The sequence below is a fragment of the Sabethes cyaneus genome, chromosome 2 (assembly GCF_943734655.1).
Source record: "Sabethes cyaneus chromosome 2, idSabCyanKW18_F2, whole genome shotgun sequence".
In the NCBI taxonomy this organism is placed as follows: domain Eukaryota; kingdom Metazoa; phylum Arthropoda; class Insecta; order Diptera; family Culicidae; genus Sabethes; species Sabethes cyaneus.
In genome coordinates, this window is record NC_071354.1 from 31,174,880 (window position 1) to 31,199,957 (window position 25,078).

General features: G+C 37.4%; 1 protein-coding gene across 1 annotated transcript in view; it reads left to right on the forward strand.

Annotated features, from left to right (window-relative positions):
• Positions 1 to 25,078, forward strand: part of LOC128738867 (G protein-coupled receptor kinase 1) — a 269,395-nt gene that overhangs the window by 112,753 nt on the left and 131,564 nt on the right. The window contains exons 2-3 of the mRNA XM_053834320.1: positions 12,871 to 12,947; positions 24,011 to 24,084. Coding sequence (XP_053690295.1) covers positions 12,871 to 12,947; positions 24,011 to 24,084 — 151 coding nt within the window. The remainder of the gene's footprint in view (positions 1 to 12,870; positions 12,948 to 24,010; positions 24,085 to 25,078) is intronic.

Genomic DNA, 25,078 nt, shown 5'->3' on the forward strand with positions numbered 1-25,078 from the left:
AAAGAAAACTAGGAGAACGAAAGAAGAGAAGGACAAACCATAACAAAAACGAGAAAGAAAAAAGGAAACACGGGGCAGAAAAACAAAACAAATGGAAAGAAAACGATGAGAACAGAAGAAAAATGGGATAAAAAGAACGACAAAAAAAAACAAAACGAACGAAAAGGTGGAAAAGCAGGACATAATAGGAGGAAGAACAGAACAGATGATAGCGAAAAACGGAATAGAAAAGAAATTAAAAGCGAAAAAAGATGAAAACCGGGACCGAAGAAAGATCTGAACAGTGATAAAAAATGAGACAGAAAAAGAGCAAAAACGAGTTTGAAAACGAGGAAAAACGGAAGAAGAAACACGAAGAGAGGAAAAACTGGACTCAGGAAAGGACGAAAAACGTTAAAGGAAAAGGAACAGAGAAAGAGGAAGTAGCGGACAGAATATTAAATGAACATTGGTATGTAAGAATAGAAAAACCAGAGAAAAACCATGACAGAACTGGATGGAAAACAACGGGACATAAAAAGAGAGAGAACAGTGGAAAACAAAAAAAAAGAGGGGAAGAAGGGGGAAATGAGACTAGAAAAACAGAAAAAAAGAGAAAAAACCTATCAGAGAAACACAGAAAATGGGAAAATAGGCTCAAACGGAATATAAAAGGAGAAAGATAGGACAAAAATAGAAAAAAGGGATAACAGAAAATGAACAACGAACTACGGTACGAATGATAAAAACGGTAAAACAGAAGAGAAAAAGGCGAAAACGGGATATAAAAAAGGAAAACTGCAGAGTGTAGGAGAAAAAGGAGCCAAAAAAAATAAACGTGACAGAAAAATAGGAAAGACGGGGCGTCAAACAATTAAAAACGAAGCAGACAAACATGAAAAACGAGAAAGAAAAATAATAAAAAGAGTTGGAAAATACGAAAACTGGAAACGAAACAAAGAGAAGTGTAAAGACGGAAACGGGAAGGAAAATAACAGATCAATTTACCCGTAAGTTGGTGATTTAGCAAGGGATCTGCAGTTGTGGAGAGAAGACAAAGGTTTTCAGCACTGGGACAACAATGAATTGGACAGTTTACAAGGAGGAGAGTCTTCAGAACAGTATTTTGCCATTCGATTTTCATTCGATCACACAAAGATCCGGTGAAGTGCTGGCTTGGCAAGCTGCCATTACAGCAGGGATGTCGTCAAGTGATATAAGGAGAACAAGATCAATTTCATTGAAAAAACTATTAATCCACCAAATTTCCCTCCCATTAACGTATATTGGGCAATTTTCAAAGCCAAACTAAAGAAATGTGGCAGTCCCATCAAAAAAGCTCAAATGTAAAAGTGCAGTACTGTGCAGAAAATAATGGGTGGTTTCACACGAAAAGTTGGAAAATTCATCCGAACAACTTATGAATAATTTTCATGTTGTTTTCACTTAAAGTTCATTAAAAAACGTACCTGCTTGTGTGTACGTTATTTATATGCTGAGTAATGTCCCACTTTCTGCGACCAAATTCTAACAGTAACAGGCATTACAAATGTTATGTATAAGGAAAGGCTTAGTAATAGCTAAGCCCATTCGATGATGTAACAGTTGACTGAACTTTGAAGTACAGTTGTCAACCTGTTGATCTGAAAACTCTCTCGGTACAGTGATCTGCGAGTGGCAAGATATAAAAACAAATTTCGAAAAATTTCCACAAAATAGGTATTTGCTAATTTAGCTAAAAGAACTTCGCTTCTCGTCAAAAGAACATCAAACGGCATGAGCATGTTTAAAATAGTTTAAAAAATGTATAATGTTTAAGTGAGCATTCCGTACTAAAAATCTGCACTGTCTAATTGAACAACATTCTCACACTTAAAATTGCCGTTTGATTGGTTTTGATAAGGCGCCATCATGCTCAGATTGATTTGCTAGGAAAATAATCAACATTATTTTTTGAAAACACATACACACCATTGTTGTTATATACTAGCAGACCACAACTCACTTGACACAAGTAAAATCTCTATTATAGCAAAGGAGAGGCCATAAAACCCCGAAAACATCTTCGTCAATGTTGAAGGCTGCCACTAAAATATCAGCACTTGTGGGAAAAAATCACGCGTCAGCATATCTGGGGAGGATGGCATTTTTCCGGTTGTCGGTCTGTCCTCTTTTATGCTCTGGTTTGTAGAAGACGCAAACGGTAAGACTGAAATCCCGCATCGTAAACACTGAATAAAAGATCGGTCCGGAGTGATTATGCTTTCGAAGACTCCATAAAATTCGATATAAACGCACCCTCCTTGATCGCGTTCTTAAGTGCAACAATCGGAGGCGATTAGTCCCTTCCGGTTGGACCCAAAATACACTACGCTGTACGCTTTTCTCGGCGGCCACATGACAACAGCAGCAGCAGTCACAGATTGCCATCTTTCTTTCGCACTGCTAATGGCACCGCAAAACACGCAATTTCCATTCGCCACCTACGCGGAAACCATTTCCCAGCGTTCGTAGCAGAGCGGCGGCGGGTCTTGTGATCAGACGAAGATGGTCCGTCCGATCACATCATCGAAAAAGCCGGAACAAAAAGCAGATACAATCTGGATCCGGTAGCCTAGCCGGCACCAGAAATGGCAGAAAAGAAAATCGTGCTGTTCACTCGTGCGAAACGGTGCGGCAGCCAGCGCAGCGGATGGGCGTCTGTCATCGCCCATCGTTGCCTTCCTGTTATCGCTAATTTTTTTCCCTACAGCCAGCCAGCCAGCAGCCGTTGGTTGGAGTGATGGAACTGTTGAAAATCAATTTTTCATACTGTACTCGCCGATGCCACAGGAAAGGCGAACAAAAAAGAAAACTTCCCGGAAGATATGATTCCATTGTTTTTACTCGACTGTGCTGCAGCAGCAGCAGTCCCAGTAAAAAACAGAGTTTTCAATTAAAAGCTTCTGCTGAATACTTCATCGGTGTAGCGAGTGAAATTGAACTAAACGAACACTTGACCAACAAACTGGATGCTTCTTTTTGCAGTCGTAGAAATTGTCGGCACCATTCTGTAACTCCGCAGACAGCGGAGGATTTTTTGCTTTCCGAGAAGGACTGGTCGGCCAAATCGAGATTCAATCTGATTAACGATTAACGCGAACCCGTTTTAGGGAAAAAGCATTCGAACGTGACGAGAAAACTTACGTCTCTCTCGTTTTCGGTCTTTACTGGAAAATAAGGTGGAGAATTAGCGAAAGCGCAAATTTCTCACCCACTGGGCCATTTATTTACACGCGAAGAAAATAATCGCATGGTTATTACCGCTGGCTGGCCGACTGAAGGAAAGTAAAACCAATAATATTAAGTACTGCCGGAACAAATTAATCATTCGCTTGAACACTAATTCCGATGCGATTGCGACGACAATCGCAAATGTTTTTCCAGTTACAAGTTATTACTAGTTGACCGATGACGGCATTTGTTCCTGTGACTGGCAGTTCTGCGGCTATTCCATGATATTATTCTCAGAATTTTGTCAATTCCACTGACTTTTTTAGATAAAAATCAAGTGTGATAAAAATTTATTGTGAGTTTTTCAAGTTGTTACCAAGCGTGTCTACTTTGGTATTGGCGTCGGACTTGAAATACTTAGATATCAAACTTCTTTGGGGGTTTTCCAGTGTTAATTTTGTATGATTAGTTTGCACAGAGAAGTATTTCTTTAAATGTTCAGTTCTGCGGGTCGAAAACAATCGTACGTCCGCTTATGCTTAAAAATCTATGAAAGCGCCTCGTTCAGTACGATTACAATGGTATCATATTGACATCCATTAAAACTTTCCAATTATGAAACTAAAGACTAACGATGGCGCATGATCAATCATTAGTTTGCCGATCGTAGCTCAAGACCAACAGAAAACGCCATCAAAAAAATTGTCTTATTAAAATTTTCCACGGTGGTGTAAATGGCGGAAAATTGTGTTCTAATTCATGAAAAATAAAATTCAAATGTTTTTTAAATGATTACCAATTCATTGTGCTTTGGCGCTGCAAAAAAAGTTGTCTAAATTTTTTCCTAGAATTACATTATAGTTTTTCCGCTTTCTCATTGGGGTTTTCTATCTCCCTATAAAAATCCATAAAAATCTGAAACCTTCCGGCCCATTTTATACGATGATTTTAAAAAATGGGCACCTTTTGCTGCGCATCTCCTTGGACCTCTTTCTGTAACTTTTCCTGTATCTCTTTGGCCTATTTCTGAGTTTTCTTTCTGTGACATTTTGTCTCTTTCTGTGCATCTTCCACTGCTTTTTTGTGTCTCTATCTGTACCTCTTTCTATGTCACTTTTTGTGTCCGTTTCCGTGCCTCGTTCCGTTTCACTTCCTGTGCCTCTTGCTATGCTTTTTCCAGTCTCTTTTCCTTTGACTCTTTTTTGGCCTCTTCCTATGCCTGTTTCTTCTTTCTGTGCGACATCTAGTACCTGCATTTTGCTATGCCTCTTTATGTGCATTTTTTACATCTTGTCGGAATTTTTCAATGCTTTTTCTGTGCCTTTTTTACGCCTCTCTCTCTCGATTTCTAAACCTCTTCCAGCGTCTTTTTTCATGCTTTTTCTATGTCTATTTGTATGCTTCTTTCTGTGCCTCGTTACTTGCGTCTTTCATTTCCTTTTCCTGTGCCTCTCTTTGTATGCCTCCTTCTGTGCCTTTTCCTGTACCTCTTTCTTTGTTTCTTTCTGTGAATCTTTTTGTGATCCATCCATGCCGTTTTCTGTACCTCTTCTCTGTTCATCCTCCCGCATCTATTCCTGTTCCTTTCTGTGGGCTTATTTCTATGCCACTTTCTGGGCCTCTATTCTTAATACTGTCAAATCTTTTTTATACGGGATATTCGCGGTGCGTAAAAAAATCGTATAAAAAATTATTATAAAAACTGCGTAATTCAAAAATCGTCACATAAATTCCGAGAACCGAGTAAAAATACTCGCGTAAAAAACAAATCGCGTATAAAAACTGATACTGCACTGTGTTATGACACAGAAACACTCCCCGCACCAAAACTAAATTTTCTTGATGTTTGATTGCACGTTAGCAGTTCCACGAAAAAAATACGGTCGAAACTCAAAACTGCTCTGATATTGTACAAATTGAGTGCACTTATTCCTTTCCAGACAATTTCGGGTCCCGATTTTTTATGTGGCGCTTAGAGTGCCCTTTTCTGAAATAAAAAAATCTCCTCAATCATTACTTTTGGCCAACCATTCTTCATTTAAAAGTAGTTACCACTAAGCCTATTTTAATTGTGTTGGATATGAAATGGAAGGTATTTTATTTAGCCTTTCAACAAAAGTGTAAAATTGAAGCTCCAAGTTTTTTTTATGATCGCTAAAACATTGAAAATAACTATATTTCTTTTGTGTTTTCTTGGTGTGCAAGAGAGGCTTATTTTTCTTTTGTTTTATGCAAAGCTAAGAACTTTTTACATAACTCAGGGATAATTTTTAGTTTTGAGATAGATAACAGATTTCAAGTCTAATTTCAATTTTAAACAAACTTCAATTTAAGCTCGTAGTTCCGAATTCGAGTTCAATTTTATGACCATATTCCGTTCGATCTCACGTCCAATTTCAAGTGTAATTCTGTACCAATTAGGGTAAAGAACTAGTTTTAAGCAGTCTAAGCGGGTTACTGATTGTTTTACCTTATTACAAGCATACCAATCTTCTTACCACCTTTAGTTCTTCAAGCTGTTACCATTGGAAGACACTATTGTTGAGCTAAACTTTTGATTTTTCGCTTTAAAAGTTGGAGCGGCGGAACTAATTTTGAACAGACCGAACCTATTTTCACCCGCAAGGTGCTTTTTTAAGCAATCCTGAAATCTGAATTTTTTTACGTCCCCTTAAAAAATCCCTCGAACTTTTCCCCCTATTCAGTAAGTTCGCATTCCTATCCGTGACCTACTAATCGGCATCTGATGCGTAATCGGCATAGATGCGTAAAATGCCATCTGTCAATTTAGACAATTTAGTTTATCGGGGCATACACTCACCGCACCGTTCGGCAAACGGTATTCGTCGTCTCTTTTATTCTCTAGTGTTCTTATGGGAAACTGCGAGTTTGACGTCTCACTCGCTGTTCATAAGGATGGTGGGAGAACAAAAGAGGTAAACATATAGCAGTACAAACGATCCGACTCAGAACAGTGTTGTCAAAGCAAATAACATTGAAACACATCGTTGCTTTATTAAATCACTGAGAAAATCTTCGAAAATTATCGAAAAAGCTGTCTTTTGTGTTGTTTTTAATAAAGAAAAATTAATTATGAACATACATTTCTCTTGAAAGCATTGAACCACGTTTTCACCATAGGAGGTTTCAGTTAATTTCAAACTTAAAATTCTTATTTCTTGGCAACACGATAGTTCATCAGTTGTGCTGCAGCTGCTGCTACTGGTGAACAGGTTCCGTCAATTCAGAATTTGTTAGAAAATAATAAAACTTTCGGCTAGTGACAAAGCCTTAGATAATAGAAAAAAAAGAGAGTGAATAATATGGTATGTGACAATTGAGTGCTTGACTTTTAGAGTAGTTGTAATCAATGCAGAAAAATGTGATGGATTCGTTAGTAGCGAGGTGGCGATTGCCTTTAGAAGCTGAAAAATGTACGTTTTTGGACAACAATTTTTAATTCATCATATTTCTTGTCGGAAACCCAATAAATTGTGTTTGTGTGAATCAAATGTATGGGTAAGTGATTTGTGAAGATGATCCTATCAAAAGATTTTGAAAATATGAATAAAAAAGTGCATTTTCGGCTCATTTATGTTCAACTGATTAAAATAGGTGACACTGCTTAACTCGTTACTTACCCTACAATTTAAATTTTAGGCAAAATTTCAACTTGTAATACAAATGCAATTTCATGTCCAATTTTAACTTCAATTTCCAGGGAAATTTTATGTTTAATTATATGTTTGAATATTTGCATGAGAGATAACTTTAGGCAATTTGTTCATCAGAACGGACAGTAGTGGTCCTACCGGAGTACCTTGGGGTACTCCGGAGTCTGGAGTGTGTAGTAAATGAACAATATTTGTTGCCACACATTTTCACAAATTGTGCTTTGTGTTCGAGATCTGATTTCGACCACGAGCCTCGAATACTAAAATCTTCAACTACCTCCAAGATGCTATTATTATTATTGTTATTAACGGCATCAAATGCTTCCTTCATATCTGTATCTGGATTATATACCACCCGGTTTTCTGGTAATCCGCAACCACAGGCGAACTCGTAAATGTGCGTAACTACTAATTCCTTTTTCAAGAAACCGTGTTGCAACTTTTTATCTCACTTACACGTTTTATTTCTTTTCTGTTCTTTCTTTCTCTTTCCCAGTCCCATTTTCCCACTTTTCAAAGATTTTTCATCTTTTCTTCTTTTTGGCACCGTTTTAAGCCATTACAAATATTTAAAAAAGTTTTTGTCCCTCGGTGTTGGGCCCCGGAGGGGGGGGGGGGGGGGCGAAAAAAAAACAAAGAGAATTTTTTAATCGAGCAAAAAAAAAATATGGATTTTGGGCATTTTTTTCTTAAAGTTTAAACGTGAAAACCAAATCTATTCTTGCTTTTAATAAATACGTTGTTATTTTTCATGCAATCCATCTCTATTTCGTGCTAGAAGCGTTAACTCAACTCGTACACTCATTTTTCGAGTTTTTCAGGCTGTATAGCCCACAAACAATTGATTTTATAAAAAAAATTAACTCATATCGATGGTAGCTACGCTTAACAAGTAGTCGTTATGACTGCTACCTTTTGTCCAATGCTGGAAGGTGCATGGCTCTTTCCCCTCCACTTCAAAAACTTTTTATTACTTTCCCCTACCGTCCCTCCATCGATTGTAGAACCACCGTTTTTCTGTCCCTATTTACCATTTCCCAATTTTCATTTTGTCCCATATTTCTGCTTTTATATCCCGTTGATCCTTTTCCCCATTTTCTTCATTTTCTCTATTGGTTTTCTTCTTTTTTTCATTTCTTAATATTTGTTTCCCGTTTTCTCATCTTGTCTATCATCCTATTTCTCTAGTTTTCCCTGCTATTCTCTCTCGTTTATTTTCTTCTGGATGCTGCTCCATCTTTCTCTTCATTACCTGTCTCGTTATTCGCCCCTTTTTGTGTTGATTTTACTCGCGTTCTTCTCTTTTATATTTCGTTTTCCATCTTTTGCCTTCGTTTTTCTTCATTTTCATACTTTTTCTCTTTTCCTGACTCATTTTTTGTTTTCTGTCCCAGTAACTCTTGTTCTATTTTTTTGTTTTCCTCTGTTTCGTTCTTCCCCTTATTATGTCCTGCTTGTCCTCTTTTACAGCTATGCTCTGTTTCTTTTCGGTCTTCCTTCGTTTTCTCTCTTTTCTTGTTTTTCTCTACATTTTCCTCTTTTTCTGGTTCCGTTTCTCAATTTTCCTTCTCCCGTATTTCCTTTAGTTGCGCCATTTTAGTTTCGTTTTTTGTCCTTTTATGTCCATTGCGCCCTTTGTGTTACTTTCTTTCGCGGTTACTTCGTTTTCTTTATCGTTTTTCCTTCTCAGCGCGGGTTTTCGGGGAAAGGCCCCGTTCCTTCGAAATAGGTGAAGAGGGGGGGAGGGGGGGTTCTTATTTCATAGGAACAGGGCGTTTCCCCGAAAACCCGCGCTGAGAATGGCGGCTAACACGCTGACAGACAAACAACGTCACGTGAAGTACCTTGCAAGTCGTAAGGGCCTGCATAGTGTCGTCGTCCTGCCAGTAAAAACAAGTTAGATTTAAACTTCTCGGTCGGTGATTATCTACAGTAGAGGAGGAAGAGGCACAATATGTGTCGATAACCCAACCAAACCCAACCAATTTGTCTCTTTTTGTCCAGCGCCTCTATGGTTCAAAGATCCAAGTATCAGCGAACCACATGCCCTGGTGGGTGTTGTGGGTTCGAATCCGGTTATAATCTCAGATTATAGCTTGGTTCGACCCATGCACCTTCCAGTATTGGACAAAAGGTAGGAGTCAAAACGACTACTTGTTAAGCGTAGCTACCATTCCCCCCCCCCCTCATCCTCACCTTTCCGCTCTTTTTCCTTCTTCACCAAAAAAATCATAAGGGTTGTGTACAAGACACGACCGCATATATGGGTGACGCAGGACTACGTAAGTCTCTTTGTAGTGATAGTAGCATGTATTCATGCTTGTAATCATTCGATTCTTCATGTATACATGCTATATACAACATATATACATATTACATGCGTTGTATGTAACATTTATCAAAGTAGTAACATTGCATACGTTCAATTCTCAAAAGTTTGTGCATTTGAAAACAATTTAACAAAATCAAGAACACAAACTATTGCTTTCCTGCAACCTTACTGAAATTAAAGATTGTTTTTATTATCCATGGTTTCCCACGTTAAAGGGATTTTAGCAATTCAATCCTATTTTATCAACAGCACATCTTTTCACTACACTTCTAATGAAACGGCAAGCATGCGTATTCATACAGAGTCGTATTATAACCGAACACTACAGCTGTAGCACATTTTTCCAACACAAATATCAAATTCGCCGAGGTTTAATCGTCTCGCAGTAAAGAATTTGCGATCTGTTGGGACAACGAGCTTGTGTCATTTTTTCTGGCACACTTCTCTAATACAGACATCAAATTGGACTAGGTTTAATCGCGTTCGTAAGAAATTTGTTGGCACGAGGGGGTTTTGTCACTCTCTCTGGCGTACTCCCAAGCAAGGACATCAAAATGGCCTAGGTTTAATCGCGGTGTTAAGAAATCTTGTTGGAATGAGGGAACTTGGTCACTTATTTTGGCTTACTTCCTAAGCACAGATATCAAATTGGTATAGGTTTAGATCATCGTAAGAATCTTCCAACCAATCACGAAGCGAGAATTCTGGTAAAACATAGGTTTATTATTTCCAATTTTTCAATAGTTCAACTTCAAGAATCCATACTTTTCTTCATGTGGGTCTATTCTTAGAAGATTTTCAAATCGATTGGTGTAAGAGCTATTAGCGTTCAAAACCTGACCACTTTTCGAGAAAGATTTTTTGGAATTACCATCTATACCAGCTACCTTCCTGAAAGACGTAGTCCTACGTCAAAAGAAGTAAAACATGTGGGAGAAAAAGACAAAAAATATCGATTCTAATTTCAAATAAGACTTCGCGACTAATATCGTGTTCATACCCGGTTTGAAGTAGGGCACGGGAGGGTACTTTCGGCCCATTAAGCGATTGAATCTATTTTTTCGGCCTATGACCTAGATCTAGTGGCTAGAACAGGTGGTTTTGACGTTCTTTTAAAATAAAAAATCGTAGATTCATTATAGTCTTGAGAAAATAGCTACAACATATTAAGATTTTATGTCGGCAAAGTACACTCAAGTCGCTTTTTACGCGCACGATACGTCCCGCGTAAATCAAAACCGCGTAAATTCCGAAAACCGCGTAAAAAAACCGCGTAAATTCCGAAAACCGCGTAAAAAAACCAAAATTTCGCGTAAAAAAAAGTGTGGATTTCAACACTACGCGAAAAAATTGACGTTTTGAGCACATCCGCGTAAATTCCGAAAACCGCGTAAAAAAACCGCGTAAAAAACCGCGTAAAAATAGTCGCGTAAAAATAAACCGCGTATAAAAAACCGCGTAAAAAGCGACTTCAGTGTATTTTTATTGGCAAATAGGCCGAATTTAGAAACATGCTGAAAATACCCTCCCGGACCCTCAATTGCAAATTCAAATTAGTCTAAATTCAAGTCTAATTTAATGCTCATTGATAAGTTAAATTTCAAGACCATTTCCATGTCACATTTGACATTCAATTTCAAATCAAATTTTATTCTAATATTAAGTTGAATTTTAGGTCAAAACTCTGATTTCAAGTCCAATTTATCAGTACAATCTGAATTCCAGTTTCTAGTTTAATTTGAAATGGTATTCCAAGTCTGATCTCAAGTCCAATTTAAACTCAATTTCAAGTCCAACTTTAAGTTCAATTTCGAGCTAAATCCAACAACAAATCCAGGTCCAATTTCATTTCGGATTCAAGTCCGATTTGAAACTAAATTTCATAGCCATTTTTTTGTCCGCATTTAAGAGATGGATAGCTCATCGCATTGAAACAGTACGCCTGCGGAGGAACCATATCTTCAAAACAATGCAATTTGCGGAACTAAGTCAATCAGTAAACTATTGAAAGAATCCTTAACATATTTCATTCTATATGACAATGTATAACAACCTTTAATAAAAGATAAGGTTATTAAAAAAAAGTCCAATTTTCTTCGATTCTTCGATTTCAAGTACAATTTCTAGTTTTTAATTTTAATTTGAAATAAAAATTCAAGCCCAATTTTAACTCAAATTTCAAAACCGATTTAAGTCTTATTTAAAGACAATTTGAAGTAAAATTTTAAGTCTAATTTCATATCCGATATAAAGACCAAATCTAAATCCAATTTTAACGGTTCAATTTTACGTCCAATTTAAATTATTTGACTTCAAATAGTTAGCCAAGTTCATGTCAGAATTCAAATTGCATACTTTTAGTTCTGCTTTAAATCTAATTTGAAATCTAATTTCTAGTTTACTGGTAAGTCCAGGCTACGCCTCCCAGTTGGCCTCGAGGTTTGATGTTGGCCTAATAAGCCAGTCCTCGTATGTTCGAATGTCGGCTGGGAGAGGCTGTTAGAATCAATAGGATCGTAGCAACTGGCCCTGCAATTGTCCTGTACTCTAACAGCTCGCTGCGATCAACAGTTGATTGACTATTTCAAGCCAAGCGTATCTAAAAAAGATCTGTGCGCACATCTTCTACTTATGTTTGGGTCTATTTATGTTTGGCTTTTACCTACAATGAAATTATTCGTATTTCTAGTTCGTCTTTAATAATAATCTCTGTTTCCCTACAGATAGAAACAAAACACCGTGCGTCTTCCCTCTTGCAGCTTTATTTCTTTAAAAAATATATTTTGAAATCTAAAATCTATACCTTTCTGAATGTTTGATAATTTTTGTAACTGTATGGTGATTTATTGACCAAATTTGATAGAAGGCATTCCAAAGGCGTGTCAAAATTCGTTTTCTGTTTTGTGTTTTGAGCTAAAATTATCATGTTTGCCTGAGTAATGTTGCATGATAATGTCACCTATAAATAGTTATTACATTTAAACAAAACCCGGCCTTTATTACGCGTTGCCTTGTACATCGAACCGATGCCGAAACATTAATAATTAACGCTTCCATACGATTACTTATCGTCGACGATCGTAAAATTCTAACGATTGCCATGATAAGATACCGCCTATCAAATACACTACATTATCGGCAATATTGCCCGTTCAACAGGCAAGCAGGCAGGCAGGAGGGTTTGCATACCCAGCCATGGCCAATGCCATGGTGCGAAGCCGATATAACCCCCAACCGCGATTTCCTACACCTATCGATACGTTCGCCGGCGCAGTCTGTGAAAGTACTTTATGAATTACTAATGCTGAAAAGAGCTTTCGCCTCCTGAATTAGCAAACAAGCAGTGAACAACCGAGCAGAGGCGAAGTACGGCCAGAGCTGTTGTAGTAGACAAAATTAATCGAAACCTCAACGACCGACGGCTGGAAGCCCAGAACCCAGGCTGTTGGCATACCAAGGTGGCGGTGGCGCCGGCGACGGCGGTAAAGCTAATTAAAGTTCGGCTGTTTAAGCTGTTTTTGTCCCCAAAGACTTTCTGCTTGTCGATCTTAGTACTGAGTGTGACTCAACCCGGAGTTATTAAAGAACTAAAGTCATTTGTCTGTGAAATTAGATGCGAAACAGTCACGCTCGACAGATTGATAATTTGTTTGTGTTTTTCTTTTCTTTCAGTGTTCGGAGCGTTATGCACAAATATCTGGAAAAGGAGAACGAGGTGAACTTCGACAAAATCTTCAATCAAGTATTAGGTAAGTCTAGGTCTTCGAAGTAAGAATATAGGTCAAACTGATTTTTGCTCAAAGCATCACTGACTGCTGAGTGCCGAATGTCACGGAAAACTACCAAGCGAATGAACGAACGAACAAAAATTTCCAAAAAGTTGCCAGCAAATGAGCCGGAGATCCGCTTCGAATCCAGGCCAGCCATAAAGTGTTTCCCTTCTGTATAATTGATGGTCCGGAAAATGATACCCATTATCGCTTTGTTTCGTGCCCGTTCTGGCCGGAAGGGAAAAGAATCGCTCATACTCGCCGATCAGCGCCGTCATCGGTGTGCTGCGGTCGGTCGGTCCCGGTCGGTGTGGCAAACGAACGTACAGAAACTGACGGTCAGGCAGGCTGGCTAGGCAGCCAAGGGGGCGCGTAAATTGGCATCCTTGTGTGCCAGCCAACAAAACGAGGGGCTCTTGTTTTGAACATGTGCTGCTGCTACTACTATACTACCGCTACTAGTAGAAGGGACGAGTGGACGAAGTCCTGCAGTTTTTACACCCTTCTTCCTTCTCGTTAGCGTTCGTTATTGGTTTCGTTGTGTTTGTGGGGGGAAAAATAGCAAAAAACAGAGAAAATAAAAACGCGCTCAGGCACAAATTATTCAAGAGCCATCGCTTGGCCCAATTTGGCCGCCGTCCAGTTATTGGCTGGAAATTGAATCGAAGCGGTCGGTCGGTCATGAAGTGCGTCGCTCAATGTTTTGTGGATTGAGATTTTTGTTGTGCGATCGATAAAATGAATTTCGCTTCAGCATCATTGTGCCAAACAGAAGGGAAATAAGCTCCGTTATAAGTTTTCACACCTGTAAAAACATAAAAGTTCTTTCAGACTTCCACGCCTTCACGGTCTGATTACCAGATTGAGATTTAATCCCTTCCGCCCCAGGTCCCCCGGTTGTGCAATTTATTAGAATGCAAAGAACTTAAGACGGTAAAACTAATAAATTTTCCGCTTACGGTCCAACAATGTGCCACGAACCGATTCCGATTCCGACTCCGACCAGGCAGCGAGAGGCAATAATGATAAATCCTTTCAGTATCGTTAAGTAGTAATCGGTTTTCCTAGCCAATTTTCATTTAATCCACCCGCTGCTGGCGGGCCGGCCGGCTGGTGCTGACTCGGAGTCGGTTTGCTCATTATGCTTCGAGAGCTCATAATTCCGGCTGGGTTCTCTTTGTGTTTCACCGCGCAAACACCGGCGCGGTGCGTGCGGTGCGGTGCAGTGCGGTGTCCCGGTGGGGAATAATCTAATTACTTTGCCAATTCCATAATTTAACCTTGTGTCGCGCTTCGGTTGGATCGAGGCGGACGATGGCAGGAGGCAGCACTAAATTTTAGCTCGGTTCCAATTGTTTCGAATTTATGGGAATAGAACCGGGAAAATACCTACCCCCAAGCGGTTAATTTTATCCCACCATAATTCATAGGAATGTAGTTTTGGTTTGCCGAATGATCAACTGTAAACCATACTGCAATTCTAATGTTTTTGAACAAAACTGTTTTAATTAAAATCGCATGAAGCTATTAGTAGCTGAAGATACCGAGAATTCGTGGAATTCCAATAAAGACCGCCACATACAAAGCCCAACGATGATTCTATATAATTAATACACACTAGGGGAATAAGTGTTTGGAAAACATCAATTGTGATGTCCCGTCAACCACCTGTCCTATTTACTGGAATTTTGTTCCCTTTCGGCACCATCGCATCGTTTGGGGAATGACAACCATCATATCCCTACTATACGATGCGATGGAGGGAAAGTTTTGATTGATGACGATTATTGATTGACCTCAATATATGACCGGTTCCCGTTGGTTGGGTTGGGGTGACATCTATTAATTTACGAGAATGTTGAAGAGAAAAGTGACTGCTAACGACTCACTCCTGCAGTCGTTTATGTAATATCTGAGCTCTTCAGTTTCGTTTAAATAACAAATAATACAAAATATTAGATAGAAATGAAAATGAATCAAATACTAAACTAAGATAGAATAATGAGAATAAATAGAAAATAAAAATGGAAAAAATGAAAAACAAAAATGGTAATTAAAATGGAAAAATAAATTGGAATGTGTAATATTACAAGGAAGTCAGAGGCAGGAATCAAAAAGTAAGTGGGAATCAGAGATGGGAAAAAGAATTGTTACAGACAAATGAGGTAGAAGTATAAAATAGGAATAAAAAAATATGAAAAACGTTCCTATGTAAAATCCGATAAAGAATTAGGGATAAAAATGAATAAAAAATAACAAAACAACAGAATGAATTAAAAAACAGGACAAAAGAAATATGAAATTGAAATTAGAAAAGGAAAAGGATAAAGCGGAAGGATAGTGGCAGGGGAAAAATAAAACCAAACATGAGAAAATAAAATGACCAAATGAAACGTAAATGCAAAAATAAAATACTAAAATGAAAAAAATTGAATGACAGAGATATTTGGAAAGGAAAATGAAAAGAAAGATGTAATTTGAGACAATGAAATCATTTTGGTAAAAGAAAACGCATGATTTAAAAAAAGGATTTTATAAAATGAATGAAAACGTGTCAATAGGAACAATGAATGATTTCCAATAATTATGAGAAAAGATAATAGGGGAGAGGAGTAAGAATAACCAAAAGGAGAAGCAAAATAGAAATACAAAGGGTTTATTTCTAATTCCCGTAGTAGTAAGGAAAGCCACTCTAATTTTCATCATTTCTTAGGTGGATTTAATGAATACTCCAAAAGCTCTGCTGCTGATTGAACTCAAACACACTTACCTTCCGATCCGTGCCCTTTGAAGTCACTAAAAAGCGATTAATAAAGCATTTGATTAAAATTACGCAACTGACTTTATATCTTAAATTCGTCGTACCGTTTTAAAATCCGTCCATCAAAATTTTTGATCGTCTGAACTAAAAATCACAATAATGTTTACGATGCTAGCGCGCATGTATTTGTGTAGGACAGCATGACAAATGTTAATCTGCAAAATTTCTGTAGGTTATGCAAATTTTCCCGGCTGTAAAATAACGACAATTCCTTGCTTGAGTTATTTTCATTTATGAATAACGGAAATTAAAACGATTAGTCGACATTTTCTTCTTCGTCGCACGAAAAAACGTAGGAAATTTGGCTGCTAGGAATTTTTTAATGAAAAAAAGGATTTAAATATTAGATCTCAGCTCACTTTGAGAGGCAGTATGAGAGGCAACAAACTAAAATATTAGGGAATAACTAATTTTGCATTGTGTGTCATAAAAATTGCTGTTATTTTTAATAATTTGTGTTGGATAGGACGGGAATGGGCAATTACGACGAAGTAGCAACATACCCTAATAGGAATAAAAAATCATTCATAAATCATGCATGATCTTGGATGGTCATACAGAAGGAAAAAAGGAATGAGGAAAAAAAAGAGCAATGGAAAAGAGAAAGACAGAAGCAAGTCAATAACTGAAGAAAAATAGTCAATAGAGGCAAAATGAACTGAAGTAGCAAACAGAGAAAGTACTGCAACTGGAAAAGGAAAAGAAGAAAGCGATATAACAAGTAATCAAAAAATGACGAAGGTACAAAGGCAATAATACAATTGAAAGACGGGATAATGATAGGTGTTCTGGAACTCAAGAAAGGAATAGAAAACGAGAAATGTATTGCAAAATAAACGTATTGAAAAATGAAACAGAAAAATGAAAGATAATTGTGAAAAGACAGAACAAAGAAAATTATGAGCAAAAAAAAATTATGCCTTTTTACTTTTTGTTTCGACGTGAAAATCAAATCTATTGTTGCTTTACATAACATATTATAATTTTCCAAGCAAAGACTAATAAGAGACAAATTCAAAAAGAAACTTTTCACCGCTATCTGGCCATTTGTTAGAATTTTCTCTTCTGTTTCGTGAAAGAAGCGTTAACACTCCGTACACCTACTTTTCGAGTTCTTTAGACTATAGAGCCCTCTGAGAAGTGACCAGTTTGATACCAGTTTCAAAAGGGATGACGATACCTTTAAAAATAACTTGCGAAGACCTTACTAAAGGGAAACAAAAATGAAAAAGAATAAATCTTCTAAGGCCATTGCAAATCATTTTAAAAGGTTTCATCACCCCCCCCCCCCCCCCCCCCTTCTCTTGGAAATTGGCTTGAACAATCGGAGGGCAAAAAATAAATTGTAGGATATGAGTTAAATTTTTTTATGAAATCAATTGTCTGTGGGCTCTACAGCCTGAAAAACTTGAAAAATGAGTGTACGAGTTAACGCTTCTAGCATGAAATAGAAAGGGAAATTCAAACAGCGGAATTTCCGAAAATCGGCGAAAAAATTTTTCTTTTGGTTTTGTCTTTTTTTTCTTAGATTTTTGCATGGAAATTAACAACGTGTATATTAAAAGCAAGAATAGATTTGGTTTTCACGTTTAAACTTAACATGAAAATGCCTAAAATCCATTTTTTTGCTCGATTAAAAAATTCTCTTTGTTTTATTTTCACCCCCTCCCCCCCCCCCTTTAGTGGGCCAACAAAAGGCCGGAGGGACAAAAACTTCTTAAAATATTTATAATGGCCTAATTTAGATGAAAAAAAGAAATAAAACAGGAAAATAAGAAACGAATTTGTAAAGAAAAATAGTGGAGAAAACCGCAAAGGGGAATTAACAAATACAAGGCAAAATGCTGTGTAAAATAAATTAGAAATAAAAATGGGAATGTAACAATGGAAACCAAGTTTGAAATCGAACCATCAATGGAAAAATAGAATGTTGAGGTAGTAAATAAAAATGGGAGATGCAAATTGAAATAAGATTTCTTCCACCAATGTTGATTCGGAAATATAAATGAGTTTAGAAACAATAATATTTCCACTTTGAAATATTAAAAATTATTTCCGAATCAACAAGGTAGAAAGTTCTCCTCCACGTTGCACAGTGGTCAAATTTTGAAAAATTTGAATATAAAATTTTGAATATTTGCATTTTCTTATTAAATATGCGACCTAGCGACAAACAGTCTTCAGTGAAAATGTGTATTTTAGCCTACTAAATAACTTTGTAGAACACTCAAAAATAGTAAAAAATCGTGTGCAAAGTTATTGAGCATAAATAACTTTTAAGCGTTCCTTTTTAACACACCATTATATTTCGCTACCGGTAAGAGATAGGTAGTTAATAGATTAAGCAAAATTGCTTATTTTGGTATGTTCTGCAACTTTTTGAGGAAAAAATTTTTTTTTAAATTTATTTAAAAAAACAAAAGTTTGTATCACCCTAAGGTGAATTCACGGTCACCCTAATAGTGCAGAAAGATGCGCTATATTTTATTATTGAACTTCTCTGTAAACATCACCCTTGACAAATCACGCATTTTTTACCCAATTGCTAATGTCCGCGTTTTTTCAAAATTTGACCACTGTGCGTTGGTTCGATTTGTTATGAGAAAGAGAAATTCAGGTAATGAAGAAGAAAACCCAAATACTCAAGCATAATTAAAATGTAGAATAGGAATTGATAAACAAGGAAAAAATTAGTACGTGCACAGAGAAAGAGAAGAGTGAAAGAAATAAGACAGCCATGGATTAGCGAAATTCAGATAGAGTATAAGAAAGGAATTAAGAAAAGTAAAAAAAACAGAAAATGAAAAGTCAATATGAAAGGAGAGATGAATAATAGTATTGAAGCATAAAACAAGTGCATTGGAACTCAAATAGCAAATGGTAAATGTGAAATAGAATGGAAAAGCTTAAAGCAAAAGAGAAAAGCGATGCGAAAAGAATGTGCTAGAGTGAAGAGTGAAAGGTATGGTAGATATGGTGAAGTGAAAGATAAGGCAAATAGAAAAAAAAAAACAAGACATAATAAGGAAGTCAATCCTGGTGGATTGGTTAGCATTCACACCTCTTACATCCCAACCCCGCAGAAGTCACGAATAACCCAAGCTGTAACGTGACTATAATCAAACAAAAAAAAGAAATTCTAAAACAGTTCATTTAAAATATAATCTATTATGAAACCCTATGATACGAGACTGGAGTGCTAAATACAAACGAAAACGAAATGAAAGGGATGAAAATGACAATCAAAAATTAGAAAGTTAATTAACGAAGAGGTGAAGGAATATTGCTATTTCGTTGGTTCAAAAGCAATTTAAAACAACTCAAAAATAACTTTCAACTATTCTGAGAAAACAGACAGGGAATTGAAAGGCAGAGAAAAGGAAGTCGAGAAGATGAAGTGAAAATAAAATTTAGCAGCAAAACAGAAGCCTTTAATAGGAACATAAACTTAGCAATAAAATGAGAACCTGTATAGCGAAAAAGAATACAGGTAAAAAAATAAGAACAAGAAACAAGAAACGAAAATAAAATATTTAAAGAAAAATGAATAATTGAATTGAAAATGTGGTTATAGGTACACTAGAACCCAATTAAAAAAAGGGCTAAGGAACTATGGAGGAGTGAGTGTAAAAAATCGGTTAATAACAATAAAAGGAGGGCAATTGTTAACGGAAAATAGGAAAGAAAAATAACAAATGGAAAAAACAGATTGAAAGGAAATAGGGTAAGGAACGAGTTAAGCAGTGTCGCCTATTTTAATCAGTTGAACATAAATGAGCCGAAAATGCACTTTTTTATTCATATTTTCAAAATCTTTTGATAGGATCATCTGCACAAATCACTTAACCATACATTTGATTCACACAAACACAATTTATTGGGTTTCCGACAAGTAATATGATGAATTAAAAATTGTTGTCCAAAAACGTACATTTTTCAGCTGCTGAAGGCAATCGCCACCTCGCTACTAACGAATCCATCACATTTTTCAGCACTGATTACAACCACTCTAAAAGTCAAGCACTCAATTGTCACATACCATATTATTCACTCTCTTTTTTTCTATTATCTAAAGGCCCCCATACACGTACGCATATGTTGGGTTGGAAATGAACAAAATGTTGGAGGTTCATTCCGACCGAGCGCCGAGCCGAACATTTTCTTCTGCCAGCTTGGTTCGTGGCACTCACACACAAGCGAGCGTGTTGGACGAACATGAATTCACCAACATTTTCGGCCAACATGTACGTACGTGTATGGGGGCCTTAAGGCTTTATCACTAGCCGAAATTTTATTATTTTCTAACAAAACTGAAAACAAATTCTGAATTGACGGACTTGTTCACCAGTAGCAGCAGCTGCAGCACAACTGATGAACTATCGTGTTGCCAAGACACTGTTTCGGTTCTGGAAATAAGAATTTTAAGTTTGAAATTAACTGAAACCTCCTATGGTAAAAACGTGGTTCAATACTTTCAAGAGAAATGTAAAAACAACACAAAAGACAGCTTTTTCAATAATTTTCGAAGATTTTCTCAGTGATTTAATAAAGCAACGATGTGTTTCAATGTTATTTGCTTTGACAACACTGTTCTGAGTCGGATCGTTTGTACTGCTATATGTTTACCTCTTTTGTTCTCCCACCATCCTTATGAACAGCGAGTGAGACGTCAAACTCGCAGTTTCCCATAAGAACACTAGAGAATAAAAGAGACGACGAATACCGTTTGCCGAACGGTGCGGTGAGTGTATGCCCCGATAAACAATTTAGACAGATGGCATTTTACGCATCTATGCCGATTACGCATCAGATCCCGATTAGTAGGTCGCGGATAGGAACGCGAACTTACTGAATAGGGGGAAAAGTTCGAGGGATTTTTTAAGGGGACGTAAAAAAATTCAGATTTCAGGATTGCTTAAAAAAGCACCTTGCGGGTGAAAATGGGTTCGGCCTGTTCAAAATTAGTTCCGCCGCTCCAACTTTTAAAGCGAAAAATCAAAAGTTTAGCTCAACAATAGTGTCTTCCAATGTAAGCAGCTTGAACGCTGCTTGCCGTAAAGAATTTGCAATCTATTTGGACAAGGAACCTTCGTCATTTTTTCTGGCACACTTCCCTAACACATACATCAAATTGGACTAGGTTTAATCGCGTTCGTAAGAAATTTTGTTGGGACGAGGAGACTTTGTCACTCTTTCTGGCGTGTTTCAGCAGCAAAAACATCAAATTAGTCTGGATTCAACCGCGATGCTAAGAAGTCTTGGTGAGACGAGGAGATTTTGTCATTTGTTTTGGCTTGCTTTCCAAGCACAGCAGATATCAAATTGATATAGTTACAATCATCGCAAAGAATCTTCGACTTGTTGGGACGGGAAGTGACTTTGTCACTTTTTTCTAAAAACACGTTAAAACTATGATGGCGAGGATTTCCAGTTGGAAAATGCTTCATTATTTTCAATTATTCAATAGTGCGTACTTTGAAATCAATAGGTTTCTTTATTGGGGTTGATGCGTAGAAGATTCTCCGATCGATCGACGCAAAAATATTGAAAATTGATCTGGAAACTGCTAAGCGATCAAAATCTCTCATTTTTTCCGTGACGCTCGCCTTTTTAGATATTTTGGAATGAACCCCTATACCAGCTATTTTTCTGAAAGACGTACGTCAAAAGAAATAAAAGGAAGCAACATTATCCTAGATCCTCGAAAAATTTCGGATCGTTGGATGCAAATATTTCTAAAATGCGTTTAAAAATGATTTGAGTAAATGAGTAAATAAACAAAAAAATTGAAAGCCTAACTTGAAAAACGAAAAAAATTGTTAACGGAGTAACAATGAGTAATAAAGGAAGCAAAAAGAAACAAGGTTAAATCAATGACATTGGAGTTAAAGTGAAAATTGAATAGAAAGAGGAATAAGAACAGAACGATAGAAGCATACGCGACGGAAGTTGAAACGATGAAACGATGCCTACAAACGATAACAGCTTGTCGGCTTCCGATTTCGAAGAGATCCGGCGAGAAATCGGTTAGCTGAAGAATAATAGCGCCATTAGAACCGCTAGCCACAGCACATTACTGAATTATTTCAAGGATTTTGAAGGAGAAGAAACTTCGGCTAGATTCAACGCCGCCTACAAGGTGCTCTCCCAGATTTCGTTACGTCGTCTATCCCCAATAGCAAGAGAATTCGTAGGACAGTGCCAGACAGTACCGGGCTTTATGGGTGCTACTACGGATCAAATTTTTACTCTCCGACAAATCCTCCAGAAATGTCGGAAGAACAACGTATCCACGCATCGTATTTTCGTGGATTTCAGGGCCGCATACGATGCAGTCGAGTGCGATTAGCTACTATTTTGTCTTCGGAAGACATACGTGCACGTGCCGTGTTTGAACGAAAGGTATTGCGAAATACTTTTGAGGAAGCATTCAAACGGGTAGCGGAGAGTGGCGTAGCACTACTTGGAGAGATTTCCATCGTACACCTGGCGAAAGTTGTTAGAGCACGTCGCAAGGAAGTTGGACGACTGTACAGTGAACGATAATGATACATAGGAGAAGTGAGAACATGAAATTGAAAGAAATTGGAAAAAGGACAGTTATTGAAAAAATGAAAATAAAAAATGGAGTAAACATGAAAGTAAAACACGAGAAGAAAGCGTGAATAAAAAAAAAGAAAAAGAAATGAACGTAAAGCCAATTGTTGTGTTATACAGAACAGTTGCGGGGCTAGTTCTACGGTTCTATTGGCTCTAACGGTTTCTCTCAATCGAAATTCGAACATGCAACGACTGACTTGTTAGATCAGCCTTAAACTTTAAGGTTAACTGGAAGGATTGAACTCGCTTTAAATGGAACATAAAAGTAAATTCAAAAAAGAAATAACGGAAATGAGAACGAGAATAAAAAATATAAAAAGGCAAATGTATGAAAGACCGAAAGAAATAAGAAAGGAAACATGAAGAAGAAATTAAAATAGAAAAATGAAACGAGAAAAAAAGAAAAACTTTAAAAAAGAGAGGAAAAGGAAATCGCGAAATGAAAATGGGCCGAGTTAAATGGGCGATCAGAGAATATATTTAGGAATTTCTCTGTACAGGGTAACAGACCAAAAAAATTTCAAAAAAATATATGATAAAAATCGTTCTACATACGTTCTACAGGAAAGAAACCCCACATTTCTAAAAAATATAGCAGACCGACACTTAGAAATGTATCGATTTTACAAAACAATGTGTACCGTAACTAAGCGCGCCCAATTCTGCGCATGTCTCTTAATTCTGCGCACCACATTCATTGACAATTGTAATATTATCAAATTAATAACTATATGTACATATGTTTTTCTAGATGTTGTAATTAAGACAAAAATTTGCAGGAATTTGAAAGTTTTGTTTGCAATGTGATGTACGCATAATTAGGCGCGCTTCCGGTACTTGTTCATTTTCAGTACATTTTGGATCTGCATTTTTTATCTAGCACTTAGAGTAGATCTTTTCCTAAGCCAGGATGCCTTAAATTTACATTACTTTTGCCTTTAAATCGTTTTTGATAAGTTTATAACTTTTTAACCTGTAATGAAAGTATAAAGAAGCTTCAGAACACTTTTTGATCTTATAAAGATGAATACATATTTTAAAGTCATCTCTAGTTATGAGCTCTAGAATGTTTCAATCGAGCTTCAACATTTCGTTATTTTACCTATAATTTATTTCATCTGAAATATCCTTCAGCAAATATTGAGATTCCTACCACGTTTCAGTTTATCATTTTGTGGTGGGCTAATATAAGTTGAAACGTAAACCTACTACAAAATGAGATGAAAAATTGAATCCAAATCAATGCCAATCATTGGTTTTATTTCCCCTTCCTATAGAACGGTATCTCAAAGCAACCCTTCAAAACGCATATTCTTTGTCGTAAAATCCAAAACCGGGGTTGTAATCAAGGGGCTTTTCAGGTCAATTCTATATACTTTTTGCCTATCATCGTCATCATCATCATCATCATCGTCGTCTCTAACCGATCGAAAATGCCAAATAAAGGGTCATATATTTTCCTATTGAAAATTTTACTGTTATCCTCTGCTTCGGTGAAGCTATACACAACGAAATTTGCAAACATTTAGTCGTTTCCTTCGCATCCGCCTCTGGACGTACCTACATTTTGCTGCTATAATTCACACCATTTTCTTTTCTTTTCTCTACCTCCCACCCGCAGGATACCTTCTGTTCAGAGATTTCTGCGACAACTTCTCAGACGAACCGGTGCCACATCTAAAATTCTACGAAGAGGTGAGTTTCCGCAGCTTTTGCTACCTTACCCGACCCGTTCCAGTATGTAGTATGTAGTAGTAAACCGTCTCCTGGGGTAGGATGGAAATGCTATTCTCTGGGTTTTCCCGCGGCATAGAGGATGAAGGCGATAAGGCGATAGTACGTGCCTGAGATAATAATATGAGCGACGGAGTCACGTTTGCTTGCCTGCTACTGGCGTTCTCCCGATCCGAACTGTGAATGCATTGGAAAAGCTAGGGGAAAAAACTCTAAAACATTATCATAGAAACTACGTTAGTGACAAATAAACACGTCGCTCTACTCGTCGCTCGCGGAAATCTCTACCGGCATTTATGGAACGCATTCCATAGGAAACTTTTCAGCTACTGTGAAAGTTTAGAGCTTATGTCGTCGCAAAGGCAAAGGGTAAAGGCAATTTGTTACGAAAATTAATTACCGTTACTGTGTAAAACCTGGCTGTTACAGTTTTATCTTCAGAATTTTAGTTACAAATTGACGCATTTCTGAATTGGTTCCATTTTACCCCACAACCCACCGTGTATTTACGCTTCGATATTGTCATGCAAATTGCAACTTCCTATCGTCTTCTTAACAATGTGTGTTGTGTTCGATAAGCATGTGTTTTGTCTGGCTTTCGGCAGTTCAGTACGTTACTCGCGATGGGACAGGATGGGAAAGCACTTCCCGAATTCGAATTGGTGTCGATTTGCAATTTCTGGCTGATTGAAATCGACGACCGCACGCCCCGATCACTGGCTGTCGGTGACAGGGCGTCACCTAAGCCGAACGAAATTGGTACACTTTCTCCTCTTCGCACGTAGGACGGAGTTCTTGCGAAGGAAGTGCCTCAATTATGGAGTCGTGATTGGCGAACGCGGTGTTCTGGCTCTAAACAATCGTTCGTTCGCTAACGGAATCGAATTTGGAACAATTTGTTTCGGCGGTATAAGTGCTCTTGCTTCCTACCTGCCACTTGTGGGAGGTGAATGAA